Source organism: Acomys russatus, chromosome 32 (genome assembly GCF_903995435.1).
Source record: "Acomys russatus chromosome 32, mAcoRus1.1, whole genome shotgun sequence".
Lineage (NCBI taxonomy): Eukaryota > Metazoa > Chordata > Mammalia > Rodentia > Muridae > Acomys > Acomys russatus.
The window spans coordinates 43914878-43927105 of NC_067168.1; the positions used below are offsets into that span (position 1 = coordinate 43914878).

The 12228-nt window shown below is 48.0% G+C and overlaps 1 protein-coding gene across 1 annotated transcript; it reads left to right on the top strand.

Moving 5' to 3' along the window:
* The first annotated feature begins 4845 nt into the window (after positions 1-4845).
* Eomes (eomesodermin) lies at positions 4846-11991 on the top strand. Its single transcript, XM_051140200.1, is given in 7 exon segments — positions 4846-5325; positions 5327-6123; positions 7141-7295; positions 7932-8050; positions 8697-8855; positions 8940-9001; positions 11242-11991. Coding segments are annotated over 7 exon segments (2073 nt in total). The 5' UTR covers positions 4846-5226; the 3' UTR covers positions 11924-11991.
* The last annotated feature ends 237 nt before the right edge of the window (positions 11992-12228 follow it).

Genomic DNA, 12228 nt, shown 5'->3' on the forward strand with positions numbered 1-12228 from the left:
TAGAAAAGGTCTAAAAAATAGTTTTAAATCTTTTTAAGTATAAACAGGGTAAAAAATGTTGTGCCTATTAACTTAGAAGGGCCTGGATTTTTGTTCCTGCAGGTAAAAAAGCTTTGCTATGACTTCACTTTAGGGCAGAGTGCTGGGTCGGGAGCTGTGCTAGGGCGCTATTCCAGCTCAGATGGAGTGACCCCTTGTTCCCCTTGGCAGATGAGTGCCAAGCAAGTGCCAAGTGGTCCGAGGAAGAGAAGTGAGGACATATGGAGCGTCATGCAATTCCCATACTTTAGAGTTGCAATAGTTAACCAAATATTTGGATAATATATTTGCTGAGAGCATTTTGGGTTTTGCTTGTGTGGCTTTTCTTATCTGTGTGAATAAATGTACTCCCAAAATAGGATGAAGAAAAAGGATGTGATAATAAAGCAGCAACTAAATCTTGAAATTCACTTGCAGTTAAAAAAAAAAAACTTTCATAAGAAATGTAAATGAAGATTATAGGCTTCCTGCCAGAAATTCCTGACTTGGCATATAAGAAAAGGCATTGTTTGTAATAAGCAACTTTTAACATATGTGTTAACTTTCATTCGAGGATGCTCTCTCTTCTTCATATCTTAACAATGACCTACAATTGCACTAGTGAAGACAACAATTTAACTTGGTTATTTTCTTTTGTTTGGAAAAGATAAGTGAATTTACCATAATCCTTTGCTGCATACTGTTGTGGGCCTGGTGTTTTATTTATTTTTTATTTTTTGAAATTAAATATGATTGTTTCACTTTCTTCTATCCCTTTCCTCCCTCCAACTCCTCCCAGGTATCTCCCTCTCAAATTTATGACCTCTGGCCTCCTTTTAATTGAGTATGTATGTATGATGTATGTACGTGTATGTGTGGGTATATTTGAATATGTATGCATATATATGTATATATGTATATGAATGATCTGCCCCAGCCTATATAATAATGTCTTGTTTTTAAGCAAAATGATCCATTTATTTCAATGCCTCAATAGGAAAAACTTACATGCATTCTTACAAAAGTGAAACTGTATTCATGAAATCTCTCAAGGATTACTTGTCCTTGTCAAAATGTTTATTTTGTGGGACATTCTCTAGAAGGAAAAAAAAAATGGGAGTAGAGAGAGGAAGGATAGGAAAGAAGAAAAGCAAGCAAGCAAGCCTAAAGTGGAGAAAGCTCCCTCTCCCTCTGGGAAACACAGCAGAACTAGGAGATCTGGCCATCAGAGAACAAAGGGCCAAACAGTGAACCTGAGACAGCAAAATAAAACGTAACATCAACAAAGAGAGGGCCATAGATACATAGTAAAAGGACCAACTTGCCACAAAAAAACCATTGACATTTTCCCAGAGTCCAGGCAAAGTGCTGGTGACCCGTTAATGTTGGAATGTTTTCCTAGGGTTAAAGGGAGGGCTTGCAGCAAGTCTGTTCAGAGTTTACAAAGTGTTTGAATAACACAAATGGTGTTTTGATAACACATTTTTAGTGAGGGTGAAAATAATAGAATTTATTGGGGCATTTATATGGGCCCCCTTGGTTGTGTGTGGGGGTGGGGGGAGTGGATGGGCTCCAAGCCACGTATCATTGCACTCTTCTGTAATTCTCCTTGTAATTTATTCGTGTGTGTGTGTGTGTGTGTGTGTGTGTGTGTGTGTGTGTGTGATGCATGACACTCCTGTGGTCCCCAAGGCTTCTTAGTTTTACTTTTAACAAATTCAAGCATTGTTATTGGTTACCTATACAGAGGAAAAAAGAGGCCGTAGGCCAAGTTGGTGTCATCATCTGGATGTGGTGGTACAAAGTTGGTATTGTTTGAGACAAGTAAGTACGAGATCTTTAATATGCTCACCCCCAAGTTCGGCCTTGGCTTCTTCAGCCTCCAGAGGTTCCTGCTTGCTCCATCGCAGGCTACAAAGGGAGGCATTTGAGTTAACCCAGCCACCACTGGGGTCTGGTATTGCCAGGGGTCTCTCCTAGTGTTGATGTTTTTGTTCACAATATCAGTGTTGGTTAAGCCACAGAAAACCAGGCACCTTTCAATAAATGTCTCATTTGGATTTCATGAAGCTTGGGGTGTAGCTGAAATCAAACAGCAAACAGAACGGAAGGTTCTGGAATTTGCCCACCGTGTCTAAGGAAGGTGCTGCCTGGCATGTGGCAGTGCCATGGGTTTTGCTTTGTTTTCTTATTTCTGGAAAAGAGGACTTGGATTTTAAAGTGTGGCTGAGACACAAGAAAGCACTGATTTTTTTTTTTTTTACCTCTCTTTCTCTGTATTTCAGAGCCAAAAAAAAAAGAAGAAGAAGAAAGAAAGAAAGAAAAAGCCCATTCTAAGTAGGAAATCATAGATTTGTTCTCCACAGTGCTCCAGCAGCTTAGACTAATGTAGTTCATAAGTAATAATAATAAAATATAAGCTAATTAATTTTTGTCTCTGAAGCCAGAAAAAAACCTTTAGTTGAAATGGTGCTTTTCACCATTTTAAAAAGGGAAATCATCACATAATTGTGAGTTACAAAAATATATATTAACAATAGCAATATTAATATTAGTAGGTCTCCCATGTCCCAAAAATTCTAGGCCCCAAAAGAGTTTCCTAACGTTCTCCCCTTGGTTCTTGTTGGACTTCTCTTTACTTCTCCATCTGTAAAAGGTGTCAGAAGTCAGATGAAATAGGTGGGTGTCCAGGGTTCCATTCAAATCCTAGTTACACAGATTAAATTGTACCGAGTTAATAATTTGGTGGCACTCAGAATGAACCCACGCGCCTCCATGAGCTCGCTCTAGGGGTAGGACAAAATGAACCCGGTTCTGATGTGGTTAGGGGGACAGCTGGTCTGAGTTACTTGCGCCAGAGTGGGTCTGAACGGTGCCCGTTGCCTGTGGTGGCACTGTGCCACGCCAGCGTTTTCCTAGTCTCTTCAAAGCATTTTGAAGGGACCCCCGCTTCTGGCTGCGTTACAGTGAAAAACTGACATATACCTTCAGTCACCCCATCTGCAGATAACGTGAGGTTCAGTCTCACACCTACTTTCCCCTCAGACATCCTGCAGCTCTGGTCAAGGCTAACCGGGACTTAGAATCAGCACTCGATAAATCGGGGCTGGCTGAGTGGCCAGCGCCGTGAGGCCCTTTCCTGGAGCTCGCATCCCCCTTGTGGAATCTCCACGTTGAAGATCTCGAACTCTTTGAAGGGAATAAAAAAATAACCCCTAAGACTTCTCTCCATCAAAACAAAATAAAAACAGTAAGCTGACCCGAGCAGGCTGGCTGCCATGTCAGAGCCGAACTGAGACCAAATTCTGGGATCTCAGGGCTGAGCGCGCAGGGTGTCAGCTCCCGGGCTTTCTGAACCAAAATTGACAAGGCTGTCGCTCTAAACCACTAGCCTGTGCCTTGGCCCCGAAACCCTTTGGGAGTGCCCAAGATTCACAACGCCATCTCATTAAAACCCCACACAGCATCCGAGTGCGTGAAGGACCGCTCCACTACCTAATCCGGGAGTTCGGATGTTCGTGCTGCGCGGGGTTTGGACCCAAGTTGGAGAGCTTCTTGCGGTTCCATTGCTGGCGTCTGTGTGCAAAGCAGATCCCGCGGCCACCTCATCTGTTCTGGGCAAAAAGTTTCCCGTGTGATCGCGTTCTGTTGGGGAAGCAGAGTCCCCCACATCTCGACCGGAAAATGCGCTCCTGGAGCGATTACTGCAGGCATCCGTAATTGCTTATTAGAGGACCTTCTGGCTTCTCATCTTCAACGAAACGTGCCCCCTTCTGTAATAATAAAACAATAAAATATGACGGCCTCGTCCTTGACTGTTTGCAGAAACGCGGGGCTGAGCGGGAGTGGGGGGGGGGGACAGGCAGCTGGGGTAAAGGAGCTTAATTCAATATCAAACTGATTATTTCACTAATTATTCTGCCTTCTGTATTGTGCCGCAGAGGAGAGGCGCCGGGAATCTTAACTGCACAGCTGCTGGGGGAACCTTTGTGTCTTAGTGTCAGTCCCCACCAGAGATGTTGGCGAAAGCGGGGCTTGGAGGAAGTAGGGAATATCCAGGGTTCAGGGAAACCGAGCGGAGTGCTTTTTTTTTTTTTTTTTTTTTAAATTGTAAGCAGTGAAAGTGACAGCCTCTGGAAAGCCGGTTTGCTAGCGCCGATGTGAGAATAAGCCCTTGGCTTGCTCGGTCTGGCTCTGGTTGAGTCTTCAGAAGCCCACTGCGCTCGGGCTTCTGAACCAGAGCGGAATCCTTTCGCCATGCCTGGAATCCCAAAAGCTGAATGCGAGATTTCCCTTCACCAACCCTTTACGTAAAAAGATAGGACAGAACAAAATGCGGTTCCTGTGTGTTGAAGGCCAGGAAGTCAGAAGGAAGGTATGCGCAGACACTTTGGGTCGCTCTCCAACCCTCCCCCAGATTTGCACCCTCTGAGACCTGAGCCTTCCTGCGAGCAGGGAGCTTGCAAAGACGTCTGCACAGGTCTCTAGGACCTGCCCCTGCCAAAGGAGCCTCGAGCGCAGGAATTACTCCTATACGTAGGGTAGACCGGTTTGTCATAAACTCCGGACACCGGGGATTGATTCTTACAGTGAGATACAGGTCCTCCGAAGAAACGCAAAAAAGCACCACTAACAATAACAGCCAAACAGGGTAAGAGAAAAAGAAACTTGCAGGCAACTCGATCCAATTAATAAATGCTTAATTGAATTAATGTCACCTCTATCAGCCAATAGCAAAGTCCCCTAGCCATGGGATTGCGAAGCCCCTCCCTGGCAGCACGTATATAAGCAGCCAGCCACCGCTCGCAAGTTTCCAAGCGGTCAAGTAGGCCTAGGGTTTAGCAGGCCTGAGCCAGCGGATCGGCTGGCTGCTCAATGGGAACTCAGAGCTAAGTCTTCCTCTTCCCTGTTGTGAGTGTAGGGGTCCTGAGAGGATAGGCAAGAAAGGAAGGAAGAAAAGTAAGACGCTGCTTGCTCGGTTTCCATCTCCCTCCTATAATCCCGGGTTTGTTGCCTTGCGGAAAGGACATTGCATTCCGGGCGCGCACTGAAGCCGCCTCGCAAGTCCGCAGGTGGGTAGCCCGGGCGAGGGAGGAAGGGGACGTTACCTTCCCCTCGGAAGAGGGCGCTGGCTCCCCCAGCCGGCCTTTATAACCAGGCCGCGGGAGACGAGGAGGCAGCCGGCTGCCGTCTGCGATTCGCAAAAGCATGCAGTTAGGAGAGCAGCTCTTGGTGAGCTCCGTGAACCTGCCGGGCGCGCACTTCTACTCGCTGGAGAGTGTTCGAGGAGGAGGAGGAGGGGGAGGAACAGGAGGGAGGAGGGGGAGGTGGCGGGAGCGTCAGCCTCCTCCCCAGTGCTTCCCCCTCGCCCCAGAGGCTGGACTTAGACAAAGCGTCCAAGAAGTTTCCGGGCAGTCTCCCGTGCCAAGCGGGGAGCGCAGAACCCGCAGGCGCCGGCGCGGGGGCCCCCGCGGCCATGCTCAGTGACGCGGACGCCGGGGACACCTTCGGCAGCGCCTCTGCGGTGGGCAAGCCCGGGCCCCCTGACGGCCGCAAAGGCTCCCCGTGCGCGGAGGAGGAGCTGCCCTCCGCGGCCACTGCCGCGGCCACCGCGCGCTACTCCATGGACACCCTGAGCTCCGAGCGCTACTACCTCCCGTCGCCGGGACCTCAGGGCTCCGAGCTCGCCGCGCCCTGCTCGCTCTTCCAGTACCCGGCGGCGGCCGGAGCGGCCCACGGATCCGTGTACCCCGCGTCCAATGGCGCGCGCTACCCCTACGGCTCCATGCTGCCCCCCGGTGGATTCCCCGCCACCGTGTGCCCGCCCGCGAGGGCGCAGTTCGGCCCCACCGCGGGCTCCGGGAGCAGCGCTGGTGGCGGTGGCGGCGGCGGCGGGGCCGGCGGTCATGGCTCCTATCCCTACGGCCAGGGCTCTCCGCTGTACGGGCCTTATGCTGGAACCGCAGCTGCCGGATCTTGTGGAGGACTTGGGGGGCTGGGAGTGCCGGGCTCCGGCTTCCGCGCCCACGTTTACCTGTGCAATCGACCCCTATGGCTTAAATTCCACCGTCACCAAACTGAGATGATCATCACCAAACAGGGCAGGTAAGCAGAGCGTGGAGGGGTCCCCGGGCGCCGGGTTGAGGGAGTAGTGTCAGCTCACTGTGAGCTCTGCTTGAGGTGTTTAAACGCGCTCTATAAAAGGGAACATCTTGTCTCCAAAGTTGTGGCCCTTTTCATCCTAACGCACACCTGTGGCTTGGGCCCGGAGCCCAAGTTACTCTCCCTTCTAGTCACCCTCACCGGGATTGACGAGGGGAAAGATGCAGAGATGAAAATTTGGGAATGGACCCTTTAGGGCGGATCTACGTGACCCGCTGGCTCCTGGGTTTGCAGTTTGTAGTTTGGCGGGCTAGGATGGGGAAGAGGCTTGGAGGGGGCTGCGGCCTGAGCGCAAGTGTTTGAAACGCGGTTGTTTCAAGCTCGGTGGTCTTGGTGAAGCACTTCTTTGGGAAGAGCAGAAAGAAGTCGAGTTTGAGCTGGTGGGTGGGTAGACAGTTTCTAGGGCCAGATGATTGGCGAGGTGGGGTGTGTGCTTGCGAGGAAGGAACAAAATAGCTCTGGCACACCTTCGAACTGCCAACAGCTACTTAGGGAGGAAGTGAGGAGTGGGTACTGGGAGACAGGAACTCAAAAGAACACTGTGTGTATCTGTGTGTCTGTGTATGTGTGTACGCGCGCGCGGACAGGCAGGCTACTGCCTGCTTAATGTTTTGTGTTACCTGTGCCTTTAAAAATAATTGTCGACATTCCAGGGGGAAAAACTAGTAAGCATCTGAAAGACCAGAGAGTTTGAGTGGATGGAGGTCTCAGAAGCACGTGAATTAGGGGAAATACTAATTTGGAGACTGTTGCAAAAATTGTTCACTTAACACCACTTTCGTGGTATCAGGTCATATTGCCCCCCCCCCTTTTTGTTGTTGTTGTTGTTTGTTTGTTGGTTGGTTGGTTGGTTGGTTGGTTTTATTGTTGTTTATTGTAGAGTTCTCTAGCGCGTCCAGGGGACAAGGGCGTATCCTGAAAGTCTTACTTAAATCATCTTTGGTTCTGTTTTTTGCACAGGCGCATGTTTCCTTTCTTGAGCTTCAACATAAACGGACTCAATCCCACTGCCCACTACAACGTGTTCGTGGAAGTGGTTCTGGCCGACCCTAACCACTGGCGCTTCCAGGGGGGCAAGTGGGTGACATGCGGCAAGGCAGACAATAACATGCAGGGTAGGTAGACAGGAGGCCTGGGCGGGCAAGAACTCCACTGCTGGACCGGCCGCATTTTTTAAAAAAGCACCTCACCCCTACCCGGGGTCTTCAGATAGTAACATGAATTGCCTTCTGTTTGGGAGGGGGGATTTGCTCCGTTGTTTTTCTTGTTTTCCATTTTATGTCAAAACTTCACCTTGGCCTTACCAGGCTGTTTGAGAAATGAATAGTCAAATGAGGTTCCGGGTTTGGCGAAAAGTTCCTGGCAAAGGTTTCTGGCATTTTAGTATGCTCTTGAGAAAACACAGGCCACCTTTAATTTAAGCTATAAAAGTAAAGTATTCGATGAAGCACACCCCTTCCAGTTTTAGAGGGCTTTCAGATTAACAGTCAAGAGCCATCTCCTGTCCTCTCTGTTTTTCAGTTTGGAGAGGCTGGTGATAGGAATGCCTTGATTAAGGAAGGTTTGGAAGCGCTGGAGGGGGTGACTGGAGTCCAGCTGTGATCCACTGATTTCTGCCAGCACACCTCCCCCCACCCCCCAGGAAGAGACGGGTGTTGCAAATCCAAGTGTAGCTAAGGGACATCATGGTCCCTAACCCTTCACTACACAGTGCTGTCTGGGTAAATGCTTCTGTTTCCTTTTCCTCTTAGGCAACAAAATGTACGTTCACCCAGAATCTCCTAACACTGGTTCCCACTGGATGAGGCAGGAGATTTCCTTTGGGAAGTTGAAGCTCACCAATAACAAAGGCGCAAACAGCAACACACAGGTAAAGAGACCAGAAGAGTGGGTGTCTTCTGGCGGGGGGGTGGGGTTGCCTCCTGGAGAGCCCACACTTTTGTCACTGTGCTTAATTAATATTTGCGCTTGTGATGACTTTGCTCACTTTTAAATGTTATTTATCCTAACCTTTGCTGTTTATAGCTTCTTACTATTAGACATAGAAAAATCAAAATGGGGGGCGGGGGGAGGATGACTTCGGGGAGCCAAAAGGAAAGAGTGTTTATCAAGTACACATACACTCAGATTTGTTGTTGCTGTTGCTGTTTTGTTTATCTTGGGGAGTGGTGGGTCTTGTATATGTCAAGTGGCTGCATCCGCTGGGTCCTCCTCCTCCTCCTCCTCTGCCTCATCGGGCATGCAGTGCTTGCAGCTGTGCGCTACCGCACTCGCACTAACTTTAAGTTTCAAGCGTGTTCACACCGAGAATCTTAAAAATGATATCAAAACAGCTGTGGCTGGTGGTGAGCAAGCAGGAGCCCCATCTCAAAAAAACACCCTTTGTTAGGGTCTGCTTTTTCAGACATTTGAAAGTCTCTCTCTCTCTCTCTCTCTCTCTCTCTCTCTCTCTCTCTCTCTCTCTCTCTCTCCTCTCTCTCTCTCCTCTCTCTCTCTCTCTCCTGTCCCGTTTCCAGATGATAGTGCTGCAGTCTTTGCACAAGTACCAACCTCGACTGCACATTGTGGAGGTGACAGAGGACGGCGTGGAGGACTTGAATGAGCCTTCCAAGACCCAGACCTTCACCTTCTCAGAGACACAGTTCATCGCAGTGACTGCCTACCAAAACACCGACGTGAGTGCCCCACGCGTGGCGGGAGCTCGCCAGCTCGGTCTGGCAAGAGAAAGTACTCAGTCAGTGTTCTTCTCCCCTATCCAGATTACTCAGCTAAAGATTGATCATAACCCCTTTGCCAAAGGCTTCCGGGACAACTACGATTCGTAAGTACCACTGTCCTCCATATTCTCGTCCACATCAAGTCTTGTATCCCAGGTGGCCTGCAGCTTGCTCTGGAGTTGAGATGACCTTGAACTTTTTTCTTTCTTTCTTTCTTTTATTTTTAAAGATTTATTTATTATGTATACAGTCTTCTACCTGCTTGTACACTTGCACACCAGAAGAAGACACCAGATCTCATTATAGATGGTTGTGAGCCACCATGTGGTTTGCTGGGAATTGAACTCAGGACCTTTGGAAGAGGAGCCAGTGCTCTTAACCTCTGAGCCATCTCTCCAGCCTGACCTTGAACTTTTGATCTTTTTGCCTCCATCTCCCTAGCACAGAGCTCACAGGCCTGGACTGCCACACCCAGGCTTTCTGTGTGCTAGACAGTCATCCTGTTGACTGAGCTCCGTCTTCAAGCCCATTTGCTGGGTCACCTTTGAACAGGAAATGAACCATCATTTCCCTGAGGACATGTTTAGATGACATTTGCTATTTGAGATTTTTTTCTTACCTATTTTCATGTTAATTTTTTGCACACACACACACACACACACACACACACACACACACACACACACACGTACTTAGGGATTGAACCCAAGGCCTTGTACATGCAAGGCAAGCACTCTACCATTGAGTTATATCCCCCAGCCCTGTTTTTGCAAATATTGGCCTTGAGCAATCTTGCTTTAAATGTTTAACGCAGGTTTTGTTATTATTCTAAAGAATGTTCAAGGTTTAAACATGAAATTCTTATTCTTTTCTACACTTTATGTAGAGATTTGAATTGTTTAGAATCTGCATAATTTATATCCTTTTTTTTTTTTTTCTTTTAGTTTTTCGAGACAGAGTTTCTCTGTGTAAGGCTGTCCTGGAGCTCTCTTTGTAAACCAGTCTGGCCTTGAACTCATATCAATCCACCTGCCTCTGCCTCCCTACTGCTGGGATTACAGGTGTGTGCCACCATGCTCAGCCAGTTTTTATGCCCATTATTTTTTTATTTAATCCAATATTCCTTTCTTCCTTCACTTACTTGTTTTTGGTTTTTCCAGTCAGTGTTTCTCTGTGTAGCCTTTGCTGTTCTGGAACATTTTCTGCGGACCAAGCTGGTCTCGAACTCAGAAATCCTCCCACCTCTGCCTCCAAGAGGTAGGATTAAAGACATGTGCCACCACTTCCAGGCCCAACTTTTATTTATTTATTTTTGAATGTTTTATTCTTTCCAGGCGTGGTGGCACATGCCTTTAATCCCAGCACTTGGCAGACAGAGGCAGGCGGATCTCTGTGAGTTCGAGGCCAGCCAGGTCTACAAATTGGGTCCAGGACTAGAGGAGAAACCGTGTCTCAAAAAACAAAAACAACAACAAAAAAAATAGGGCTTTATTTTTAATTTTAATTATGTGTATCTGTGTCTCTGTGTAGGTATGTGCTCATGCACATGGGTACCAGCAGGCCAGAGTCAGATTCCTTAGAGATGGAGTTACAGGTGGTTGTCAGCCACTTGATGTGTATGCTTTCAACCCAGCTCAGTCTTGTACAAAAGCAGGCCTGGACCCTCCTGATCCAACTTTTAAAAAGCATCACTAGCAGATTTTCTCCCCTCCTTTTGTGTTATAAGAGGGAGAACCTGAAAGGATATGTATCTTGAGATATAGCTCCCCAGCATCCTCATCACACTGGTGAGGGAAGGTTGCTCCATGTAGATTTCTGATAATGATTTCTTTTGAGAAAGGGTCTCATGTGACTCAGGCTGGGGCCAACTCAACCTGGCTGTGTAGCTCCGATGACCTTTAACTTCCAACCTCCTGCTGCAACGTGCCCAGTGCTGGGATTACAGGGCTCTACCACCATCCCTGGTTAATGTCAGAGAGGGATCTCAGGCCTAGTCGCATGCTGACAAGGCTAGCCTTCTACCAAACGGTCTATACCCACAGATCCTGACCCCTAGGCTGAAACCTCTTCAGGGAAACCCACTCCATTCCCTTGTGCAACCCAACAGCCTGCTCGGCTCAGAGAATCGGCAAAACGAAGCTCTACTTTCTGGGAGGCAGTTTGTTTGGGGATAACATGAGGGTCGGTTTTTGTTTTTTGTTGTATTGTTGTTTTGTTGTTGTTGTTGTTGTTGTTGCTTGTTGGTTGTTTTTTTTTTTTTTTTTAAGTGTCTCTCTTTATATTGTAGCATGTACACCGCTTCAGAAAATGACAGGTTAACTCCATCTCCCACGGATTCTCCTAGATCCCATCAGATTGTCCCCGGAGGTCGGTACGGCGTTCAAAACTTCTTCCCGGAGCCCTTTGTCAACACTTTACCTCCAGCCCGATATTATAATGGTGAGAGAACCGTGCCACAGACCAACGGCCTCCTTTCACCCCAACAGAGCGAAGAGGTGACCAACCCTCCCCAGCGGTGGCTTGTCACACCTGTCCAGCAACCTGTGAGCAACAAGCTAGACATCGGTTCCTATGAGTCCGAATACACTTCCAGTACCTTGCTCCCTTATGGTATTAAATCCTTGCCCCTCCAGACGTCCCATGCCCTGGGTTACTACCCTGACCCAACCTTCCCTGCTATGGCAGGGTGGGGAGGCCGAGGAGGCCCTTATCAGAGGAAGATGGCAGCTGGACTACCATGGACATCCAGGATGAGCCCACCTGTGTTCCCAGAAGATCAGCTTGCCAAGGAAAAAGTCAAAGAAGAAATTAGCTCCCCCTGGATAGAAACTCCCCCTTCCATCAAGTCTCTAGACTCCAGTGATTCCGGAGTGTACAGCAGTGCTTGTAAGAGAAAGCGTCTGTCTCCCAGCTCCAGTAATGGGAATTCTCCCCCCATCAAGTGTGAGGACATTAACGCTGAGGAGTACAGTAAAGACACCTCAAAAGGCATGGGGGCGTATTATGCTTTTTACACAACTCCCTAAGGAGTTATTTTAACCATCTAACATTTTCCAGATGGGCCTGGTGGTGTTTTGTTGGCTTTTTTTTTTTTTTTTTTTTTTTTTTTTTTTTTTGCCTAGGCTACCAAAAAGACTTTCGCCTTCCACCTTCGATGTGTCCTGTTCTGTGCAGTTCTCTGAGAGGTGCCAAAGCTTTGCCATTGCTGCAGGTAACTAACTGAAGACCTAGCAGGTTTTTTGTTTTTTGTTTTTTCTTTGTAAAATAAAATTGATGGAGGACTCGGAGTGTTTTAAAATTCAGAGGTTGTTCAAGGTGCTGGATTTATTTA